Below are 24,480 nucleotides of genomic sequence, written 5' to 3' on the forward strand. Positions count from 1 at the left end.
GGAGTCGATTCTCTCCACCGTGCCGTTTCTAGCAATTGGATCCAGGTGGTCGGTGCTGGCAGCAAGCGCTTCTAACCACTAAGCCATCTTACCAGCACTCAACTCAGTTTTTTTTTAAAAAAATTATTTATTTATTATATATGCAACATTCTGCCTCCATGTATGCCTGCATGCCAGAAGAGGGCACCAGGTCTCATTATGAGATGGCTCTGAACCACCATGTGGTTGCTGGGAATTGAACTCAGGACCTCTGCAAAAGCCACCAGTGCTCTTAACCTTTGAGCCATCTCTCCGGCCCAGTATTTTTTAAGCTACTTCTACTTCTCCAAATACAACTTTGAGTATTTTTTCTTCCAAGAGGAACCTTCAGTACAAACTGAAGACCTCCAATGAAATGTTCTGTTCACAACAAATAACACGTTCCTCTCAGTATTTAAATGGGTTATGATAAAGTTACTGGACACAAAGGTGAGGCCAGTAGCCATGCCGTGGTGAGTTTTTCTAACTTTATCTACAGGCATATCTGTTTGCTTATATTTAGATTATTCTTTGGCTTCTTTTTCCTCTTAAATGAAATACTGCTTGTTTGTAGACTCATGTTGGCTTTTGATCACTATGAGGTATCATATCAGTTCTTGGTTCTTTGCCTTAAGGCGATTAGAGCTTATGCTTTTTTAATATTTTAAAATATTTAGCCATGCCATGTGCCATCTACCAAAAATGTAAACTATTTGCCTTGGGCTCTGTGCAATTCAGAGTCAAACCTGTTAGAGTCAGGGCAGGGCAGATGTGCAGCCATGACTAGTCATTGGCTTCTAGTCTTAGAATGACTCCCACATCCCAAGAGTGTACACTCCGAGTAACCAGCAGTTCCTTTTTAATCTATAATTGAATTATTTCTACCTACATTTAGAGTGAATTTGGTGTATTTGAAGAGGTTCGCTTTGGGGTCTACTGCACGTTGCTATTAATTGTGGCAGTCGTCCGTCGTACTAACAGCACAACAGTTGAACATCATGACAACTTTTTGGCTTAGCGTCGGCATCGATGTTCCTTCCGGAGTAGTCTCTCTTTGTAATAATCAGTGAAGAAATACCTCTTCTCTGTAAATGGGAGTTATCGGTAGGGAGTTCCTACAGGCCCCTGCCTGTCGCCTTTCCAGCCTGCTTCTGTCCCGCTCTGTATGGTCGGATGGAAAACAGGCTCCTCTCAACCATGAGTAGTGTCATTAGCCAATTCACTTGAAGCACCCCAAACATCTCCACATGCATTCTCACAGAAGCTACCGCTCTATACTTTTTTTATTTTGATCTATCAAATCGATCCTTATTTTATTTTCACACAGATGACAGTGAGTGGAGCGGGATTTCTAAGCTTAAGGAAGCTCCCCCAAAAATGAGAGCATTAACCCCAGATGCACTGAATTCCCTGACCAGCAGCTTGCCGCCTTCTGCTCAGACTTGAAGAGGGCACCTGCTGCTTAATGTAATTAGTTTCAAAGGGAACATCAGGTCAGTCCTCAGGAGTTTACCCTGACCCAGAGCCCTCCTGAGGAAGTATCTATCAGGGAGACAAAACACGAGAAGCTCCCCTCACCATACTATTCAGGGGTATGCATTAAGGATCCACTGTGCTGTCCATCTCATCTCTAGTTACAGAAGTGCTCTCAAGACAGAGGTTTCTAGCAAGTGCTGTTTCCAGAAATGCAACATGTTTGACTGCATTAGAAAAAAAGATTAGTAAATTTCTGGAAATTCAACATCAGTTTTTGGTGCTGGTGTTGATAATACTTAAAAAGACAAATTAGACCAGGTGGTCTTCAACCTGTGTTTTTCTCCATGGGCATCCAAAAGTATGTCATAAAAAGCTATGCCAAAGTCCCTTTTGCTCCTAAAATTCATATTACAGTGAGCTATGATAAAAAGCAAAAAAGGGACTTGACCGGCAGCAGGGTAAGGCCAACACCAGGGACAGCACTGTCCTATTGGGTTTATTGTTTCCCACACCTTAAATGAACAATGACTTGTGGTCAGTGACTTACAAGCCACACCTTTACATGCCACGCCCCTCTTTGCTGATTTTTTTCCCCGTCATCCTTCTTGATTGGGTCGTGCATCCATAGTCAAACAGAACTGGCTTGGGTTCCAGAGCCTCATGAAGGAGCTATGGGTGAGGCGGTGAATTGGGAGCAGCTTGCTCTTGTGGAACCAGCAGGTTGAGAGAGGGACCCTTAAGAGCAGTCAGGAAACCAGACAAGACTTGGATCTTCAGTCCCATCCCAGAAGATGAGCTGGCAGGACAGGGTTATGACTTTCCTGAAGGTTGGCTCCTCAGTCTGGTAAGTGCCCTTAAGTTGGTCTACCTCATAGGTGATACTTAAGCAACCCAGCCCCTGGGAGGCCAGTAATTAAGACACAAAACATCGCAAAGACATGAGATGCCATTGTATTTCTTAGCAGATCCCTTGCTTGATTTCCCACCATTCTATAAATCCTTGTTCCGGCATTCCTGTGAACTGAGCTTTTGGTCAGGCAGTGGCCACAGTGATATTGGCCTTTCTCCCAAACAGAGCACTCCACCTTCAGCTCTTAGTTACAGGATTTCTCTGCGTAAATTCAGCCCAGCCTCTTTCTCAGGATTTACCTGTGTTACCTCTGCTTCTGCCTGTGGAGTAGCCCGCATGCATTCGAAGCTCTCGGTTGTTTTGCTTCGTTTGAGACAGGTTCTAGCTGTGGAGTCCAGGCTGGCTTCAAATTGGCTCTCTCCTGTACTCAACTCCAGGACTACAGGCGTCTACCACTATGCATAGGCAAAATCCTTAGATTCAGAGATACAGTAGTGAAGGAGGCACACTAGCTCAGTCCTGTCCCCTTGGAGTAGGGGGAAAACAAGCCAGCGTAAGAGGAAATAAAAGAAGCCGACGAGGAGTCGAGGGAAGGTTATCACAGAGTAGGAGTAACCGTCTGGGTGCCAGTGGTGAGGACAGGCACCTGTGAGGTTACATTAGATGTAGAAATGTTGTCCATGGGAAGCGTGAAGGGTTATGCGTGTGAAATGTGTGGTCTCATTATGGGCTAAAGGACCACTGAAGCTGCAGCATCTCAGTGAGTTGGAAGGCATGCCGAGCAATACTGCCAGTAGGCTGGTGCTGAAGAGACAGCAGGCCTTCAGACTTTGCCAATGGAGTGGAGAGATGGAAGTAAGGAACATGATGGGGGAGATAGATGGTGAGGATGATAATGATGATGATTTCAGGGAATAAGTTCTGCTTTAGACATTTTGAGGTGGAGATATTTGTAAGTCATTCAGGTGGGAAAGAAAAAAGTTTCTTTAAGGCAAGAAATCCAAGTGTGCATGTTAGCTACATGTTTATTTCTATGAATCTGAAGCCTGAGTGGAAAGTCCAGCCCGTAGTTAGCAGTTTGGATCTCATCAGCGTTAAGGTTTTAAAAGCCATGGAAGAAAGTATGGTGAAAGAGAAAGCGCCAGCAAAGCCTTGAAACCCCTCTGCATTCTGACGACAGGTAGAAAAAGAAGCAGCAGCAAGTCATAGTAAGAATGTAAGAAGACAAAGCCCAGGAGTGTGAAGAAGGGAGGGTAAACGTGGCATTTCAGGAAGTAGAGAGTGACCTATTGGTGTTTACTGTTGTAAAGGCCCTTCTGGGAGGAAGTGCTTCCATCTCCTCAGCTTCCATTTTTCTTTGCTCAACTTCATGTCATTAACTGTGAACTTGACTTCTTTTCTGTCTTGCATATGTGTTCCTTTTTTTGTTTTGCTTTGTTTTGTTTGTTTTTGTTTGTTTGTTTGAGACAGGGTTTCTCTGTAGCTTTGGAGCCTGTCCTTGAACTAGCTCTTATAGATCAGGCTGGTCTTAAACTCACAGAGCTCCACCTGTCTCTGCCTGCCGAGCGCTGGGATTAAAGGTGCGCGCCACCACCGCCTGGCTGCATATGTGTGTTCTTAACACCTGTGGAGTTAGGAATAATGATTTTCACATATAATTCATTTTCTTGCTTTTAATAAAATACAAGATATGTGTGAACGGAGTTTCTTTCTTGATTTTCATATGCTGTTTTTAAAGAATTAAATTAAAATGCAATATCAAACTTGGTGTTCCCCCAAATAATCTTACTTAAAGTTGTAAGTTAAATGCACTATCAGATTTATTTTCTCCCTCCCCCTCTTTCTCTACATTTCAATAGCCTATGAGCCAACAGCAAATTTAACAACCTGCAGTGGCACAGACAGCAACCAAATAAATGGATTCCACAATTGAAGATTCTCTCTCAACTGTTGGGCAGTACAACAGTAAAGATTTGTAAGGCTTGCTTTATTGGCTCAAGATTGTCATAGATTAGAATTACTCTGTTCTTTTTTTCCTTTTCCTCATGGTCATGAAATTATAGCTGATCTTGAAGATCATGTCCATGGTCCAGCAGAGGTGGAAGGGACGAGGGTGGAGAGAGGAATGCAAAGAAGACTACTGGGGCTTGGCTGTTCATTTTGGAGAAGCTTGTTGGTCTCTCGCATTTACTTTGTGGACATTACCATCCATTTACAGAGAAGACTACAGTGTCGTTTGGCTTGTTAATGTGTTCTGTCCCCATTGGCATCTATGTGGACCTGCTGCTATCCTGTCTGTGCGTTTGGTATGAGCCATTTCATTGACTGCATTTTTTCATTGTTGCGAAGAAGCCAAGTACCTTCTCACACCTTTGGGTTTTTTTTTGTTGTTGTTGTTTTGGGGTTTTTTTTTGTTTTTGTTTTTGTTTGTTTGTTTGTTTTTGGTCTGCTTAACAGATTAACTTCTGGTTTCAGACCTAGGAGCCAGTTCCACAATGGCCACTTTTCATTCCTTGTATTGTTTCTCTGAGGACTTGCTCTGGGTCTTAGATTAAGTCACATGTCACACTCAAGTCATTTTCCATTGTGTTTCCCTAATGAACTTTGCTCATCAAGGGGTCTTAATTTCATGTAAAGCTAATTACACATCTAGCCATAACCTTGTTTAACCGAGTGACACACAGTGTTTGTAGTTGTAGGAGTAGACCATGGCATTAGAGCAGAGCCCTCCATTTTTAAGAAGTCGATGTAAGCCTATGGCATCCTTTTAACTGCAGCACGGTAGGGCTGTGTGCACCCAGGAAGGCCCAGTCCTTGTGGATGGTGTGCTCCAGCTGTGCTGGAGCTGGGTCAAGCTGCAACAGAACAGGATGCTAAGTAAGCCAAAGGAGTGTGTGAGAGACGTAAGTGAGCAAATTGTTTTCAAGCACTTAAAACACAATTCATCACCACCCGCGGGCTGCATTAATTATAAATCCCGCATTAAAATCTAGTCTACGAAAGCCTCCCTCAGGCAACATTTTGCAAGTCCAGCTGTGATTACTATTTCTTCCTTAAAATATTAGGGCAGCACTTCCATAAACGTGGTATATGATTTGTATTTAAATTAGCACCTAACTACATAATTTGATTTAATAAGCCAGCTTTGATTTGCTTTGTAGCACAGTTTTACTCAAATGCATTAGTCCCCGGACCTTGGTTTTGACTGATGGTAAGTAACTGGTTTATAGTTGTATTAGAGTTTGCTTTTCTTGCATCATCAAGAAAATGTCACATACGATGTTTTCCATAGTATATAGTCAAAGCATATTTTTATTCAACATGTCGAGAAATTTAAATGGATTAAATACATGCGATATATATTTTGTTTCTTCCCCTAGAGCCTCACATATATACTAGAAAAGTGCTTTGCCACAGAGCTACATCCTTATACTTAAAAAAAAAATAGGGGCCAGGTGGCAGTGATGTACCCCTTTAATCCCAGCGCTCGGGAGGCAGAGGCAGGCAGATCTCTGTGAATTTGAGGCCAGCCTGGTCTGCAAAGTGAGTTCCAGGACAGGCTCCAAAGCTCCACAAAGAAACCCTGTCTCAAAAAACAGGAAAAGAAAATTAGGCCTGCCAGAAGTTGTCTAATAGGTATTGAATTGTTTTGTGGTCAAGTCTTTGTTTCCTTTGCTCTGTTTTCAATGTATTTAATATGAAAGAGAAATTAATGAAATTAATTTCTGATTCTGGGATTATATTTATTTTTATTATTTTTAATTATGTACAGGGACGTGTGTCTGTGTGTGGATATGTACACTTGAGGGCAGGTATCTGAAGAAGCTAGAGGCCTCTGACTCCCCAGAGTCAGAGCAGGAGTTACAGAAAACCGTGAGCCCCCTGACATGGGTGCTGGAAACCAAACTCAGGCTCTCTGTAAAGCAGCAAATGCGCTTAACCAGTGACCCAGCTCTCTAGGCCCTGCTTTTGGAATTCTTTGTATACTAGCACAAATTAGTCGAAATGTTAAAATAAATTTTAAATCCGAAGAAAGGAATGTATCTTTAAATTCCCGTGGCTATTTTGAATTTATTTGTGATTTGCATTAAAACTATATATGGAGAGAGAGAGAGAGAGAGAGAGAGAGAGAGAGAGAGAGAGAGAGAGAGAGAAGAGAATACATCAAGAAAATTCAGTCACTATGCTTATACATGGTTGGGACGAATGTTTTTATGTAAGTAGATAATCTAGAAACACACAGAGCATTAGTTCTCATGTTAAAGTACCCTAAAAGGCAGTTTCTATGTTTAGTAGTCTTTTTTTTTTTTTTTTTTTTGAGACAAGGCCTCACCAGATGCCCTGGACCTGGATTTCTCTATGTTGACCAGACCGACCTTGAGCCCACAGAGGTAAATCTGCCTCTGCCTCCCAGAGTTTTGAGATTAAAACTGTGTACCACCCTGGCCGTGATTAATCGTTTAACAACATCAAAAATTATATTCTGCTAGGCAGAGTAGCATACAGCTGTACCCTAAAATTCACAAGGTAAATATGGAAGAATCAAGAGTTCAAGGCAAGCTTAAATTACTAAGTGAGTTCCAGACTAGCCTAGGATATGTAACAAGACCTTGTCTTTAAAAAAGGTTTGGGCAAGCAAGATGGCTCAGTGAGTATAGGCACCTGCCACCAATCTTTTTTTTTTCTTTTATTTTTTTAAAAAAGAAAACAAACTATCTTTTTTCATTTTCCATACCAATCCCAGTTTGCACTCCCTCTCCTCCTCCCATTCCCTCCACCTTACTCCCAATCCCTCATCTACTCCTCAGAGAGGGTAAGGCACATTGCTTAGGAGAGGGTCCAAGGCCCTCCCTACTATATTTAGGCTGCGCAAGGTATCCATCCAAAGAGAATGGGTTCCAAAAAGCCAGGACAAGCAGTAGGGTTAAATCCTGGTGCCACAGCCAGCGGCCCCTCAGTCTGCCCCAGCCATACAACTGTCACCCACATTCAGAGGGTCTAGTTTGGTCCTGTGCTGGTTCCTTCCCTGTCTGTCTATTTACCCATTAGCTCAGGTAAACAACCTGCCACCAGTCTTGACATGAGTTTCATCTCAGGGGCTCACAGATGGCTCCTGGGCTTTGTCCTCTGCGTTCCATACACACACACACACACACACACACACACACACACACACACACACACACACTGCAATACACTTTTAATGAAAAAATGTTAAGAATTTCTTTTCAGAATTTCTTAAGCCAAATCCCAGTCTTTCTTTACAGATTCTTCATTTCATAAAGGCCCTCTTGGCATTCAACTTTCCATGTAGGTCCTTGGATATTTTTTTTTAATAAGATAGTCTACAAAGCTCTGGGAAACCTTAGCAGACAGATCTTTGAATTCTATAAGGAGCACAAGTTTTGCCAAAGCACAAGCTCAACGCACCTTGGGGATGGAGTCAATGAAAACAAAGAATGCATGGGGCTATGGTTCTTCAGCTCACACCTGCTTTTTAGTTTTTAGATGGCCGCAGTCTTCCTGAGATCTGTGTACTGCATGGTGTTTTTAAAAATGACCGCGAGTCTTACTGTGGCTCGTTGTGTGAATTGGGACCAAGTGCCAGGAGGTGACTAAGTGGGAGACTGAGGACCACAGAGCTTCCACAGGCTTGGGTCCCAGAGGACGGTGACACCGAGGCCCGCTTACTGCTGTGTGGAGATATTGATTTTTTTCTCCCTCCCTGTTCTCAGTGACTCCTCTGAAGTAGGTATGGTATGAAGCTGCTTTTGTGGGCAAGAGAAGAAAAACCATCGTGGTGAACTTTGTCACTCCCCAAATCAGACATTTCAAACCAAACTGGAATCACTTACAGGACTCGTGAAACCTCCTGACTTCTGTAACAAAGAGGTCCCCTGCAAGTCCATAGCAACCGTATAGGCAGAGCATGCCTGCAGCTCACAGCAACCTCACAGGGAGTAATATACATGCTATGTATGTATGCACGCATGCATGTGCATGTCTGTTTAATATTTAGAATTGATAATGAAAAGATCAGACGTGAAAACAAAAGTGTTCCGCAGTGATCACGGAAGGTTAGCCGAGCGGGCTCATCCGAGCTTTCGAGATGTTCCCTTCCTGTTATAATTGGCTGCTGGGTAGGTTCGGCCCTAACTAGAATGCCAGCGTTCGATTTCACCGTGTCCTCAGCGGAGACATGTCACCATTTATGCTGGCTTTAGTGACAATTTTCTAAAATGGAAACTCGTGGGAAATCATTACAGTGTTTATACGTCTCCCTTGTCGGACGGTGTGATCCTGTGATATTTTACCAGTGTTTTCTGCCGCATGATGGCATCTTGCAGAGGTTAAGGCAGAACAGGTCCCTCTGTAGTTTTGTGAGCACATTTTACTGGCCGCAGAAGAAAGGATAACTGACAATTAAGTATTTGGGATGCCACAGAAAGAACATGTGCAACTAATCAATGGCACCCTTTGGGACCATGATTTTATAAAGCTGATAGGGTAGAAAAATCAGGGTTTTGTGATTTGTGTTACATGATGATAATTGCACCTTTTCAATAAAAACGACATTTCTGGAGTAAACACCAGGCTGGTGAGGCCGCTGTACCAATGCTGTTGTTTTTCTGTCCCATTCAGACAAGTTTTTGTCAATGATTTTATAGAGTATGAGATCCCCTCCCCCACACAAACGCTTATTAACACCATGTAGAGAAAAATAATAAAGTTTTGCAAAGCCTATTTCATTGCCCAGTTTTAATATTCATTGAAGTTTTCATTTTTAATATTCGCTAGATGCAGTGGTATCCAGGTGTGTCACAGTACAAACACACTCGGTACTGTCCCTTGATTAAATGCCATTCCTATGGTCTTCGTCTTCACATGCGTGTGTCCGGCTCATATCCCTAAGTGAGAAACTGGATGCGTGAGAACCCACAGGTGCATTTTCAGCTCGTCTGGAGGGTTTTTCCGCTGCATGCGTGTTAAGGGGCCCTCATCGATTAGAAGCCCCTTGGTGTTTCTTTTCCTACCCTTGGGGTGTTCTCCTAGCTTCACTGAACAGAGTTCAGTTGGAGCTGAACTTCTTCTGCCCCTACCAGGACGGACTTGCTTTGAACATGCTGAGTGTATATTACCACGTGTGGCCAGTTAGCCCTTGCAATGAAAGAGCCTCCCTCTCTCCCATGGTCCTCTACCGTCTCTCCTTGTTCAAGCAGCCTACTTCTGTGGAAAGTGCCATTTTTTAATTATTGTCCTTGTTGCCTCTGGCTCTCCCTCACTGTTTTCTTTCTCTTTCTTGGATTGTAGGGGGTGAGGCAAATGCGCTGAGCAGGGTGGGAGGATGACTCAGCTCTCTTGACAGCGGGTAGCAGAAACCCTTCATGCTAACCCACCACTGGAGACCACAGCACTTGCGTGGAAAAAGCTACTCTCTGTCTTGGATCTGTGATTGATTGTGCCTCTTACAGTATTTTACTCAGCTCTTATACCTGTAAAATGCAATGGAATTTATTTCTAGCCTTTTCTCTAATTTGGCCATTTCATTTTGAGTTACACTCTCTTACTTCGTAAATTATTTGCCAGGCCTCACATGCCAGCTTTGCAAGAATGGGCGAGCAGCATGGGAACTCTACTGCCAGGGACTTTAGGATCTCAAGTAGACAGCTCTGGGCCTGAAACTTTGCACCGTCCCACCACCAAAATACTCCTTACCGGATATGTGTTGAGTCTAGGCTTCGCCAGCTAAGGGTTGAAAGGGTTCAAATCATATTTTCCCTACTGGTTCCTCATGTTGGTGAATCCTAGGCACTAGCAATTGTTACACTTTTGAGTCTTATGTAGAAGATACAGAACACAGAAGCAGTGAAATAGAATGCTTGCTAGAACGAGGGAATAGTAGATTTTTGTCCACCAGGAAGAATTCTTTACCATGATGCCTTCACCACTTAGACAAAGATTTTTTAAATTTACTTTTATTTTATGTGCATTGGTGTTTTGCCTGCATGTATGTTTGTGTGAGGCTGTCAGATCTCAGTTACAAACAGTTATGAGCTGCCATGTGGGTGCTGGGAATTGAAACCAGGTCATTTGGAAGAACAGCCAGTGCTCTTAACCACTGAGCCCTCTCTCCAGCCCCTTGGACAAATTTTTTTTTTTTTTGAGACAGGGTGTCTCTGTAGCTTTGGAGCCTGCCCTGGAACTAGCTCTTGTAGACCAGGCTGGTCTCGAACTCACAGAGATCCGCCTGCCTCTGTCCCCTGAGTGCTGGGATTAAAGGCGTGCGCCACCACCGCCCGGCTGGACAAATATTTTTTAACCATAGTCTAAAGCTGAAGACCCTGATGTGAAGGAAGCACACACTCCAGCAAGTTTTGACAGAGAGGGAGACCCCACACAGGAAGCCAGGGCATCTTTGAGGAGGCTTGTGAACAGCAGTCGTCGGCATGTGGGGTTCCAGGCCAAGTGTACTCAAGTGCTCAGCAATATGACTGCCACAGCCTAGCTAAAGGAAGGTGTCCTCTGCTGAAGTGTCCTCCTCTGTGTGTGTGCGGTGTGTGTGTGTGTGTGTGTGTGTGTGTGTGTGTGTGTGTGAAAGAGAGGGGGAGGGAGAGAGAGACGTGGGGGACAACGACTGAGCTTTATCCTGTTTTCAAAAGGATCCACAGAACATGTGTGGCTAACATCTAGTCACTATAGAGATATTCATCCAAACTTTCCAAGTGATTAAAAATGAGTTGGAAATCAACACACACACACACACACACACACACACACACACACACACGAGAGTGAAATCTCTCACATGCTAATTGTATGCCGATACTCTTGGGGATGTCTCCTTGAATCTGCACGAGAACCCCGTAAGTACAAGGAGAAAGGCTGGAGACCAAGTCTGACAATCAAACCCACATGCCTCATGCACCACACTGCCTTGAGACTAAAAATGAATACCACCAAAAACTAACAAAGACCAGCAGGCTAAACCAGTGGGGACATGATTTCATATTTAAAAATGTGATTTTTCTATACAATTAGGAACTTATCTGGGGAATAAAGTTGGGTGATGTGAACCAGATGGGTTCTGAAGATGCGGGATGAGTCAGGGTGTGGCCCTGGAGAGGGATGGTTGCTCCTGGAGACGAGCATTTCAAGGAATGAAGATGGAAGTGGAACAGCCGGGAGGCCCCACTTCCTGTTCAGTCTCCTGCATGAGATCATGTGTTTATGGCCCAAAAGACTGAGTTGAACTAATTTAATTCCTATTTGGCATCTCTGTACTAATTAATGACAGTTGTTTTTATTTGTTCATATTATATTAAATTAGGTAAATTTTTCATCTTTGTTCAGACTAGAGTATTAATTCTTTTTTTGTGTGTGTGTGAGGTTTCCTAACAAAGCTCAGGAAACATTCCTGACCACGTAGCTGAAAGCCTTAGCAACACTCCCTGCACACTCGGGGTACTGCTTTCTTTATAACACTGAGCCCTAAAGAGTAGCTTGACCATTGTTTTCTGGAAAATATTAATTGAGAATATTCCTGGAACAAAAATAGGTGCCTGTAAGTTTCTAGAGTTTTCTGTGTTTCTGTCTGCCAAGATGTCTTACCTAAAACAATGTGGTCATCTGTTTGGAGAGCTCCAGGGAGAGGGAGCAGGATTAATTCCTGTCCCTGTGTGCAGTGTAAACAGCTTTTTGCCTGTCTTTTGTCATTAATGATCATGCTGTGGATGTAGCCAGTGCATTGTAAGCCAATCTGTCAAGGCAAATAAACAATTCACCTTGTTAAAATTCCCTAAATCTTGCATTAATAAAACCGAAGGAGCCCCCTGAACACTCAAGAGATGTCTTCCCCCATAGTGCAGTGATGGATGATATGTCTAAAGAGCCTGGAAATTAAGTAGTTCGGGTCATTAAAAGTGTCCCACACTTCTTATTGATTTAATTTGTTTTTAAAAAGGTAGGGGTGGAGATAAGAATGTAACACCACCCCTGTTTTTTTATTATTATTTTTTAAATCTGAAGGCTACCACCTATACAAGTTGTTAATTTTTTCTGGGGCAAATTCTTCCATATTTAACACAGCATTAAGTTATTTTTTTCAAGTGGGCATTAGGCTGTCTTGTTAAGCAGACATCTAGAAACATCTTAGTGGTCCTTCTAGCCTTTGTCATGGCACAAACTTCTAGAACTTCTTAGGCTACCAAAGCAATGATCTCTGGATGTTCAGAAACTCTATTGAATAGGTAGGGCTCATAATAAATGTCAAGCAATTGGAAAGAAGTGAGCTGAAATGTCAGAAATTCTGTCCATGGGCAGAGAGCCTCCTTCCTTCTCGGCTCTCTCAAGTTTTTGTTTTTCTGCTTGCATAAATAGAAAAAAAATGAGATCTGAGACGACAGAGGGGTATGTGCATGGATGGATCAGTGGGAGTGAATGTATTTGGAGAGTGTTGTGCGGGATCTTAACCTCGTCACTGTGCTCTAGGTTGTTCGAGTCGTGTGTGCGCTTATTTCTTTAGCCCATCCTCCCCTGAACCTGCTCTATTCGCTGCTGGGCGCCAGCACCCGCTCTAACAAGTACCCAGGCAGCTTTATTTAACGACTAGAGGAGAATTCCTCATCACTCTTCTATCTTCTCCTCTTAGTCCTTAACATCTTTCTGGTACAGTGGACTCTGGGAGGGATGGTGACAGCCCAGACACCCAACCTTTCCAGATGGACTGTCTCGGGGACCTGAATAGCAGGAGAAATTGGGTGTCGCAGTGCCTTCTCAGGCCCGACAGCCTGTGTAGCCCTAATCCATGTATGTGATCTGCAGTGGGCAGTAGGATTCCTCACCTGTGAGAAATGAGCAGCTCAGTATGGAAATGGTGGCATGCCTACAATACACAGAAGTGCTGAGAGTTTGATCCTTTTGTGTTTGTCCTGTATCTTCTGTACCAGTTATATGGCTGTTCCTAAGATTCTGTCAGACAATATTTAACTAATTTCCATTATTCTTTAGATAACATACGCTTATTGCGGGGGGAAAAAGCTCACCCATGGAATGTTATTTAAGTAGACCCTTAAGAGCCACTCCTAACCATAATCCCAACACTGAGGAGGTCGAGGCCAGGACCAGCCTGGGCTAGATTTAGACAAGCAAAAAGAGCAGGTGCATCGTCTTTGCTCTTTAGTGGAGAGAGAGGACCGGGTATCAGGTGTATAATCTGTTAACACACATTGGCAAATTCTTTTAAAAATGCATAAATATGAAAATACACCCCATAGCCTCCATCAGATTTCTTCTCCACATTTTGCATCATTTGGTTCTCGGTGTGCTGACATGTTTCTGCCATTATGCCAGCTCTTTAGCAGAGCTCTTTAAGTGGAAGAACTTTATAGATTTTTTTCAATATATGCCCTGATTTACACTTGGCGGTAAAGTTGTCACTGACCCTTTAAGTGGAGCTGCCCAGATGGCAATAAATGTCAACTGGTCCTAGTGCAGGAGCAGGTGATAGCTAAGGGCATAGACTAAATCTTCCAGATGGAAAACCTGCAGTATTTCCTAGGACTAGTGGCCTGTTATGGAAATGTAAATACTTTATCACTCAATAGGGAAAATTTGATTTGTGTAGCTGATGTGCCTGGGGTTGGACTGTTCAGGATGGATCAGAGTCTCTGTGAAGGCTTGAACCATGCCCGGTGCTTCTGCAATGTCTTGTCTGTTAGGGAACGTCTGAAGGTAGGAGACCCTTCTGTAGATCTCCCGAGAAGCGGTGGGTAAATGCAGGGTGTGTAGTGTGTGCCAGGCTGAATCCACTCCTCGTATCAACCCTGGGAATGTTGCTGGCAATGACTTTGATGGACGCTTATGACTTTTTGATGGAGTTCCTTTGATTGATGGTCTAACAGACTCCCCTCCCGGCTCTAATTCCATTTTCTGCTTCCACAGGCCGTCATTTTGGAGAACGAAGAACTTCCCAAACTCTTCCTTGATTTCCTCAATGTCAGACACTTGCCCTCTCTGCCAAAGGCAGAAAGTTGTGGGTAAGAACCGCTATTTACATTATGGATGTGCATCTTAAGTAACTCTTCGATAACTGATTGTCCTCACAGATATCCCAGAGTGGTGCCACAGGGCAAGCTGGCCACATCTAAGCTCTGAGCTGAGGCATCATTCTCTCTCATATCTCTACTTATAGTAAGAGTAATCCCTCCCAAGTCTTCACCTCCATCGTGCAGCAAATGGTCCAGGCAAACTCATGCTTAGGCAGAAGGAACTACCCTCTTAAATGATGGTGTCACATAGTGTCGCAGATGCTAATTATGAATCCAGACTGTCCTTGGCTTGTGCCAAGTATACATATTCATGTAGCTTTTTAAACCTATACTTTTATTATTTGAGTGTATGCTTGTGTCTGTGTGTGCCATGCTTTTGAAGGGGGTGCCTGTGGAATCCAGAAGAGGGCGTCAGATCCACCAGAGCTGGAGTTATAGGCAGTTGTGTGTTGTTGCCCAACATGGGTGCTGGAGTCCAAACTCAGATCCTCTGGAAGAGCAGCAAGGATCTTAACCACCAAACCATCCCTCCAGTTCCCATATTCATATAGTTTTAAAGATATAGATGACTTTAGAGATTATTGATCCAGCACCCCTCATTTGGCTGTTGGTCAGAGACACAATATCTAAGTGTTTTTCCCAAGCTGTCCACGCGGCAGAACCCAGACCTTCCATGAGGGCTACTGTCTTCCCTCAGGAACTCGTAACGGATGAACTGTGGTCCCCAGTCCCTGTTAACCATGGAACTGGGGGAGCAACATCACCAGCAGCTAGAGATGAATTCTGAGCTAGCCTCTGAAAGCTCAGCAACACCCCTGTCCAATGTCGACCCACAGAGACATAAGGCAGCACAAATCCATCTGGGGAAGGGGCTCTACCCACCCGTTCTTTCCCTCCGACCCCAGCCCTTTCCTGAGATCAGGTTAAATCTGAGCTGTCTGCGGAGTGCGGGGCAGTAGACACTTTTCGCCGCGCCTCCTCAGCACTGTGGCCACTTGCTGCTCACCCCAGAGCCTGAATTATCTTCCATACTCACCAAGTAGTCTATGTGGCCAGTGTGTTCTGTCCCAACCTGTGTATTCGTGTTTCCTAGGAGGGCAGGTTTATGGCTGCTCTTGAGTTTTGCACAGAAACCTTAACATTTACGGGGAATGAGGTCTTTTTATTTCTATTCCAACCCCCAAACAGTATTAAGGCCGTACGATTTTTAAATGATCTTAAGGAAATTTTGAAATGCCCAGAATCACCCAGGCTGAAGATTTCTTAGGATTAGTTGTCAGCTGTACTTTGGCTCCGTACACAACCTTTCTGCCTGTTTCCCATTTCACTGCTGAGGCTACGAACCTTTGTTTTGTTGCCATAAATATTGGTCCAACTTAATTGGTTTTTTTTTCTTTTATAAAAATTTCAGATCTTTTGATGAGACAGAATCTGAAGAGTCAAGGTAAGAACTGATGTCGATCAACGAGGAGTTGGTTATAGAGATCAGTAATAGAGCTGAGTTTGTTCAGGGTCTAAACTACCCATGGTACGCCTGTTTAAAGTTGTGTGCCTTTTGAAAACCTATTTGGATATTGGTTTGAAGATGATAAGTATTTGATAGGAATTTGCAGGGCTAATTGCTTGTAACTCAGCATGAAAGGGGTTAATTACGTGCCCCCCTCCCCATGGCTTCATGCAAGTAGTAAGAGTACTGCTGTACTTGTGCTCAAACCCCAGAGTTTCAGAAAGTACTTCCCGGCAGTGGTATTTACTGCAAAGATGAGCGTCTGTCTCACATCCCAAAGAGAAATATTGGGAAGCAAGTGAGCTGCCATGGCTTCCCTCTGTGTGTGTGCTGTTATTCACCCACGCTGGTGGATGCGGAGACCTAGGGACATCCCACACAGCAGTCTGATCCCCTCAAAGCTAGTTTGTAGTGTTTTCTGTTTACCATCGTCCCCTGATGCTGACATGCCTGTTTTCGACCTTTCCAGCAAGCTGTCCCACCAGCCGGTGCTGCTGTTCCTCGGGGATCCATACGTCTTGCCTGCAGCCAGCGGTAATCAAACCTGTCATCTGCTAACAGCTCTTTACTGATTTGCCCCTGCACCACATAAACCACGTTTGTAATATGGGTCTAACAGAGTGACATCGGTCCAGGGCTTAATCATCTGCCAATAAACCAGTGCTCTTGGTGTAAGAGACATTTAGAATTTTAATTGGGGCCGGCCTTTCAGGAGGAAATGTAATTTTTCTTTCTCTCTTCCTAGCCTATTTTGAATTAGAGAAAAGAAGGGATAAAGGTACTTATTTTTCTTCTTTTTTTTGTGATGTTTTTCAGACTGCTGCTTGTTTTTAATCTAGAGGTCAGAGTTCAGGTTAAAGGTTCTAGTCTTTCTTAAAAAATGCTTCCTTCCCAAAGCTGTGCACATGCATTGCAGCTATACCTGCGTTTCCATTTAGGCTTTAGTGTCTTGGATGATAGACTATATATCTTTAAGTTGTGTATTTCAAATATAGCTAATTGATTTAAGTGTAACCATAATCGATATTTCAGCATGCGTCCTTTTTCGGTTCCAGTTCCCTAGAGTCCCTCTCAAAGTGTTCCCCTATGCAATGTTCCTGGAGGACATGCTCAGCATCATCTCAGTTCATTTGCAGGCAGCCTCATAAAATAGGCTCAGCAGGTAATATCATTGGCTAACGGGGAAAATTCCGGCTCAGGGATGTTGGTGACTTGCCGGACTCAGGTGGACCATCTAATGCCCAGGTTTTCCTTCTTGGCTTTTAGCACACCAGGTCTCCAGCCTCTAGGAATGACAAATATCAAGTCACAAGAAAGCATAGATGAAGGATCCATTGTTTCTGTCAACTAAACCTTCCTATGAGCTGGAGAGGAGACTGCTGTGTAGCACAGGGTTTGTAGTCGGGACACGCGCTTGCCTGCCGGGAAAGGAAAGGTGACCAGGACGCAGGCACAGTTTACTCTGAGACCCCTCTAACCCTGCTCAGAGAGTTGCCTCAGCTCTAAAGAATATGGTTTCATGGTGGCTTTTTGTGCATGTCTTATCAGTGAGGAACAGTTACCCCTTTTAAGGACTGCTTCCTATACTTAAAATATTTATATTAATTAATTATTAACATATTAGCCAGTGTTATATTAAAAAATTATGTTTAGTAAATACAGTACAACCCAGTCTAGATTAAACAGTCATTATCTTGTAAAATGATTACATACATAATTGTTCTGGAATTCTCTCTTCTCATGCACCTGTCTAGAGTTCCCGCAGCAGTGGGGAAAACAGTAATGACTGGCCTGGAATAGCCATGGGCTTGATGGAAGTGAGAGGGGGCAGGGGGTATAGTTTGTGATCTTTAAATCTGATTCTTTAAGCTTTTAAGCAGCACCTACCACATGGTGTACACTTTGACAGTGGAGACCGAGGGGCCTTCTGGGAATCAGGGCAAATGTCGAAAGCAGGAAGGTGTGTGTGTTGTTGGTCACTTGATAGTGTAGACCAAAATAAGGGACCTCCTATTTGAGAATAACCGTAATTAATGGGTTTGGTGGACAGGGAGACACAGGGGCGCAGTGGCCAACCCTTCATGTTATAGTCTTAAAACTTTGGCAGACCCAGTTTTGGAAATTAGATCCCTCTGGCCTTAGAGGAACTTCCTCTGTACCACACTGTGTTGGTAACATGCCTTTCAGTGAGGGGAAGCCATTATTCCTGAAAATACCGAGTGTGGGAATCTTGAGAGCTGCCGACTCCCATTCACATCCACTCTCTTTACATCTTAGACATTCTGCCTAGAGACTCGAGGCCAGATAGGTAGGTTTATTGGTAAAGCATTTGCCATTCAAACATAAAAATCTGAGTTCTGCACACAGAACCTACTTTAAGAATGAATGAATGAATAAATAAATAAATAAACAAACAACCCAGGCACCATGGTGCAGTTGTAAACGAGCACTTTGGAGGCAAAAGGAGGATCCCTGGAGCTCACTGGTCAGCCAGCCTAGCTGAGCAGTGTTCTTTCAGCCACCGGGACCCTGTCTCAAACAACAAGGGGGACAGCTCCTGAGAATGACACTAGAGGTTGACTGCTACCTGTATGTAATCACATGTGTGCACATATATGCGCCAATGAAATAAAAAAGAATGGCTGGTAACTGATCATTATCTTATTAGCTTTTGACAACAAAAGCCAAGAGAATACCCTCTGTCTTAAAGATTATTTATTTCTATTCTATGTGTAGGAGTGTCTTGCTGCATATATGTATATGAACTCTCTGTGGACCTGCAGAGGTCCCTGAAACAGGAGCTGGCGGTGTTTGTGAACCCCCGTGTAGGTGCTAGGAACCAAACCCAAGTACTCTGCATCAGCAGCCAGTGCTCTTAACCCATGAGCCATCTCTGGCCTCCAGAGAGAATTCTCTTGACAGCCTCAAAAGTGCACGTTCTGGCCTTTGTCTTAAATTTTCTGGAAAATACAAATTAGCCCTTTCCAAGGACCTAGGTAGGCATCATCAACCTGGCTGAATATTCTGGACAATGCTCTTCTTTGTCGTGCGTGCCCTTTCATTAGCTTTCTGTGTGCCGGCCACATCCTCTCCCTTCAAGTGCTGTCTCACCCTTGGCTTTCCCATCAAAGACTGGACGCTGCTTACTGAGCTTTTCTTTAAATAATCTGCTTGTGGTCTTGAACTACCCCATCGGTACAGCTGAGAGGTGGTATTGTATTTCCAACGCAGACTCCACTCCTGCTGTGGTCTGTTCCACATCATCTCTCCTCGCCATCTCTCCACATCATCGTACCCCACTTGGTTCCAGCTACACTGTGATTCATCCTGGGCCCCAAGTGCACCCACCCTGCCAACCCTCTCCCCCAGGACACCTGTCCTGCCCATTCTACTGACCCTGCCAGCCCTGCTGGCTCCACCTCAGGGCATTTGCCTTGCCAACCCTCCCCCCACCCGAACACCTGCTGCTTCCTCCTTGAATCTTCCAGTCTGCATGCTTGGTGGGCCTGCCAGCTTCCAGGCCTCATGTTGAATGTCATAGCTTCGCAGCTTTTACTTCCTCTCTCTCTCTAAAGCAGCCTCTGTACAGCTTTTTTCTGTTTTTGTTGCTCACAGTGAATGTTGTTAGATAGAGGCATGTCAGTAAAAATATCAAGAAGTGTATCCCAGGTTGTGTTCCTTCCCCTCTCCTCCCAATGGGAGACCAAGGAAAGAGCAGTTCCCTGAGTATGTCAAACACGAATGGGCGTTGTATTCGGTCAAAGCCATGGGGAAGCTTGAATCTACAGTCTAAAGGGCAGTGGAACAAGTGAATGGAACAAATGAGTGGGGGCAAGCACAATACCCACTTATCCCATCCCTGACCATCAGGTTGATACACCTTCCAGGCTATTCACTTTTCCTGAGATCACCCTGTTGGCTTCCTTCAGTAGAAATGGCTGCAGACTATGTCCTTTGGAGAGTCTCCCTACTGGTTGCTTCCTGTGCAGGGAGCACTTCCTTCTGGATATCTTCACATCTGGCTCCTCTGGCCCCTCATTCAAATCTGCTCAAGTGGCCCTTTCATGCTGAGCCACCTTTCCCTTTCCTGTCCCCTGTCCTGTAACCCGTGCCCTGCTTTGTGTCCTTGCTTCTAATCCATATTAATCACGGTGTAGAATTACTCATCGGACATAATGAACGGGGTTTTCATTGTTTTATGGGACTTTGTTGAATCCTCTTAAGTTAAATATGTTCACAGTGTAAATTAACTGTCTTTAAGTAGATTTTCAGATTTCAGATGGCAAAGGATAGCAATATGCCACCCATGTGAAATATGTTTGGATATTTTATTGAAAATGAATCAGTGGTTCACTGTATTAATATCTGTATGAGAAATAAATTTAAAATTAGAATTAGCTAGACCATTTGTTCAAATACACAGATTTATAGCCTACTGAAGGCTTTTAAAGCTGTGATCTATGAAAATTGTGTGTGTGTGTGTGTGTGTGTGGTGTAGCAGAAAGGTACACACTCAGAAAGCCAGTGTCATTAGCCAGAGAGAAAGCGCATTAATCATGTAGTAGAGACATTTGTTTAAATATTTATTTGTATCATTTGCTTACTAGCACCTATTTCATGGCCTGGACAGAGGCTGTAATTTTTATTTCTGGTAATTAGATGTGTGTATGGCATGTGGTAATGACCAAGTACATACTGTGCGCCAGGCCCAAGTCATGAACTTGGCTTCACTCACCAACTTGTCAATAACCGGTAAGGAAGGTCTTGGTGTGAAATCCTTCACCGCTGTTAAAACAAGTCAGCTGTGTTCATAGAGCTGGGAGGTGACTACCCAGGATGCAGAGCCATTTTAGTGAACGTTTCCTAAGGGAAATCAGTCAGATCTCCAGCTACGTACTTGACTTCGCCCTTGACTAGACTCAAAGGTGTCTCAAACTCAGGGGATCCCAAACTGAAATGATTGGCTTCCTTCTAATTCCCTTTTGTTCCTCAGCTTCTCCCGCAACCCTCTGGCTTGCTAAGACAGAAACCCAAGGTGTGCCTGTGATGACTTCAATTATTATTAATTTTTTCCTTTACCGACTACCCCCTCTCTCTTCCTCCTTTGTCTTCCCTCTCCTTCCAGACTGTCTCTCACTATACAATCTAGGTTGTCCTTGAACTCAAGGTCCTGCCTCAGTTTTCAATTCCTGGGATTACAAGCACGTACCACCCCAGCCAGCTTAATCCTTGACTCCTCCCTTTTATTTCCTGGTCACTCGTATCTGTCAGCAGGTCACATCCTTCATTTCTCTAGAACCCATCCGCTTTTCTGTGTCCTGTAGCAGCATCTTCCTCTGCACTATCGCAGTAACCAGGCTGATCTGTATCCACCTCACCCTCGCTTCAGTCCGTTCTCGGCCTGACAGTCAGTCATCTTTCAAAAGTTCATGTCTTGCTTCATTTAAAATCCCTCAATACCCTCAGCACATCTCTGATACATTCCCGTGAGATCTTCATAGGTCTGAGCTGGTACCTCTGTCCTCCTGAGCACCAGGCCCCTCACTGTCTCACTTCCACCGATGACTCTGAATCCTCTCGGCTCCCTTGCCATAGACTGTATTGTCCCCTTATTGCCCCTGAAGCCTCCCTACCTTCTCTGATGAAGCCCAGTTCCCTTGCACGTGACTTAATAAGGTAGCTGCTCTGTAGGGCATGAAAGGATGAAAAGAAGTATCAAGATGGTAGTCCATTTGCATAATAACTACCCAGACTGCCCAGCTCCTGATGTAATTGTGTACAGATCGAAACTTCAACCTGAACATCTGTGCTATGGGAAGAAGATTGATCCCCCTGCATTCCACTATATCTGCTCTCACGCTAGAAACGGGCTCAACATGCTTTGCATACCTCTGCATTGCCTTCTGCGAAAGTGGGGCTGCTGTTTCAAGTTGGACAGGATGGCTTTCGTTAGAATTTGGAGTTAAAAGACAGACTTCCTATTTCTAGTCTCCAGAAGTGCGCCCACAAGTACACACACAACTTGGACGAAGTGGCTCCGTAAGCCTCAGTGGAAAAACCACAGCCAAGTAGTCCCAATAGAAATCTTGAAATTCCTTCGAGTGTATTGAGATTTTTGTTAGAAATTGAATTGCCAGCGTAATCCATCTTCCTTGTGAGGAAGCATCCGGATAAAGAGCTGGGGCCTAGTGGCATTAACCATTTGAAGAGCAGCCCCTAAATCGGTAACACTGCAAATCTGGCCATGCAATCCCACAATGCCTGGTGGGAGCCAAAATGGCCTCTGGTTGACAAGCACAAATAGTAGCACTCCTTGCCGTGGGTAAATAGGCCCAAGTAGCAGCCCTGGCCTCTGACACTATGGCCTTGATCTCTGACCTTCTTTCCTGACCAAGGGCAAATGGCTCGGTCATGTGGACCCCAGAGAGATGTAGCTGTTCTGACGCTTCTTCCATAAACACGATTATATGTCGTTGGTGCATGTTAAGAAAAGCAGCTTTCTTTTTCTTTTTCAGATTTTCCCAATGTGGTCATCGAAGGAGTTCTTCATGGAATATTTTATTCTCATCTGCAGCCCAGGTAGAAGTCCTACCTGGCTGGAAGAAGCTGAAGCAAGTTTCAGTGTCAATGGCAAGAACATCAATAGCTCGACCAATTTACCTGAAACGCTGTGACAGAATAGCTCTAGCTAGTGGGAAAATTCAGTCCTCGCTCCCTTCAGAACAGGGACATTTCTATTAGAATGGTGCTTTTAAAATTAGAAACTGAACCAGGGCAGCAGCTTATGTCCAATTGTTGGAGTAAAAAGGGAGATTCCAACATGGGAAGTCAGGACAAGGAAGCCGCAATGGATTACTGGGAGCTCCGAGTGTCACCAAACAGAACCATCTCTGCTTCAACTGCACCATTTGCTAATTGGAAATCATATCCTGAGTCCTGCTGACCCTGAGTGACTTTGGTGGCCTTTTGTTTGGACCTTGACAACACTCATCTTTACATCATGAGATTTTTCTCAGCGGGGGATACCGTATTCAGGGGTGCTGGTACCAAAAGAGAACCCTGGAACCCACTGCTAAGTGTGAGGAAAAAGCCAGCCTGGAAATCCAGTTTTACTGACAGTAGAATGCACTGAAGACTAGAATGCCTTTAGTTCCCACTTCAGGGGTGTTGCCTCCCACCTACGGGTTGGCTTCCAGCATCGGTGCTTGAGATGAAATGGGGTGTTGGCGCAATCCTTGAGAGTCCCCTAGGAAGACACTATACCGGAAGTCTGGCCTCCCCTTTTTTCCTCTAGTATTGGAAAGTATGAGTGCCCCGCTGAAGGCCAGTTGGCACCCCAGTGAAGTCCCAGGGGCCCTTTCCTGTAGGAAGAACACGCTTTAAACACTAGCCTCACACTACAAGTTCTTGTCCCAGTGGGAGTCAGATGTGAGTTGACACTGGTGGCGGCAGGCACAGATGAACTGTTTGTGTCTGGGTTTCCTCCATGGTGCACAGTCATGGTATTGCCACAGGCTTTTGTGTGGTTGTTCTTCCAGGTTTCTCTTCACTGGCATCATGTATGGATTAATGTGAGTTCGATATTTGATGATGTCTTCTCTACTGGGTGTCAAACAGATGGTCATCTTTTGTAGAATGTATGTCCTACCTGTGTGTATGTACTGATGAACATAACCTACTTATGGTTATAAGTTTTCATAAATTTAAATGTTGGAGAAAATATGTACAGTTGAAAGTACCATGTCATGAATTTTTATTAGCGTCTAACCCCACAGATTGAAAGCCTGCTGTGAACTTTTAAAGATAACGTTTTTACAATTGATTGTGTAATTATATGTTAGAAATAAAGTAATCAAGTGTCGTCAGCGAAAAATAGCTAAATGGTGAAGTATTAGAGATAATTTTTAAAATGTTTTTATGTTACTAGCTATTTTGAGTTAAATAAAAGTGAACAAAAGTATTTGAATTTGTGCTTTTCCCAGAATTCCTGGAGGCACAGATTTTGTCTCTTTCTACATGTGCACAAAATACAAATTCAACCACTCTCACATATCACTAGACATATATTTCTAACCTGATGGGGTGGTAAATTACCTCATCCATTATAAGATGATTGTTGTTCATTAAACACTTCGATATACCAAATTCAAATCTTTTTAAATAAATAAAGACCAAACATTTATGATGGTATGTTACTCACGAAATCTTTGAGCTGATAATGGTGGCTTATACCTGTGATCCCAGCACCTGTGAGGCAGAGGCAGGAGGATCACTGTAAGTTTGAAGTCAGCCTGGTTTAGAAAGCTAGTTCCAGGCCAGCCAGGGATATATCAGAACCAAGACAAAGATGAATTATTCTCTTTTTTTGGGGGGGGGGATTAAATTACATCTTATCAATGACCTTTTTATTATTCATTTAAAAATTAGTATATGGACTGGAGGGATGACTCAGTGGTTAAAAACAGCTTAAGAGCATTGACTGCTCTTCCAGAGGTCCCGAGTTCAGTTCCCAGCACCCACATTGTGGCTCACAAGTGTCTCAACCATCTCTACTGTACTCTCATGAGTTCTGATGCTCTCTC

General features: G+C 43.9%; 1 protein-coding gene across 6 annotated transcripts in view; it reads left to right on the plus strand.

The window, feature by feature from the left end:
• The window catches only part of LOC121441955 (sorting nexin-24), a 138,009-nt gene extending 114,151 nt beyond the window's left edge, over positions 1-23,858 (plus strand). For 4 of the 6 annotated variants that reach the window (XM_041643379.1, XM_041643381.1, XM_041643383.1 and 1 more), the window contains exons 4-8: positions 14,285-14,379; positions 15,803-15,835; positions 16,368-16,432; positions 16,644-16,676; positions 22,414-23,858. In XM_041643379.1, coding sequence (XP_041499313.1) covers positions 14,285-14,379; positions 15,803-15,835; positions 16,368-16,432; positions 16,644-16,676; positions 22,414-22,481 — 294 coding nt within the window. In that variant the 3' untranslated portion in view covers positions 22,482-23,858. The remainder of the gene's footprint in view (positions 1-14,284; positions 14,380-15,802; positions 15,836-16,367; positions 16,433-16,643; positions 16,677-22,413) is intronic. The other 2 variants (XM_041643380.1, XM_041643378.1) reach the window with 1 other exon arrangement.
• Positions 23,859-24,480: the final 622 nt, after the last annotated feature.

The sequence above is a fragment of the Microtus oregoni genome, unplaced genomic scaffold (genome assembly GCF_018167655.1).
Source record: "Microtus oregoni isolate MIOR12 unplaced genomic scaffold, Mior012 000085F_ref0000168, whole genome shotgun sequence".
Classification (NCBI taxonomy): Eukaryota; Metazoa; Chordata; class Mammalia; order Rodentia; family Cricetidae; genus Microtus; species Microtus oregoni.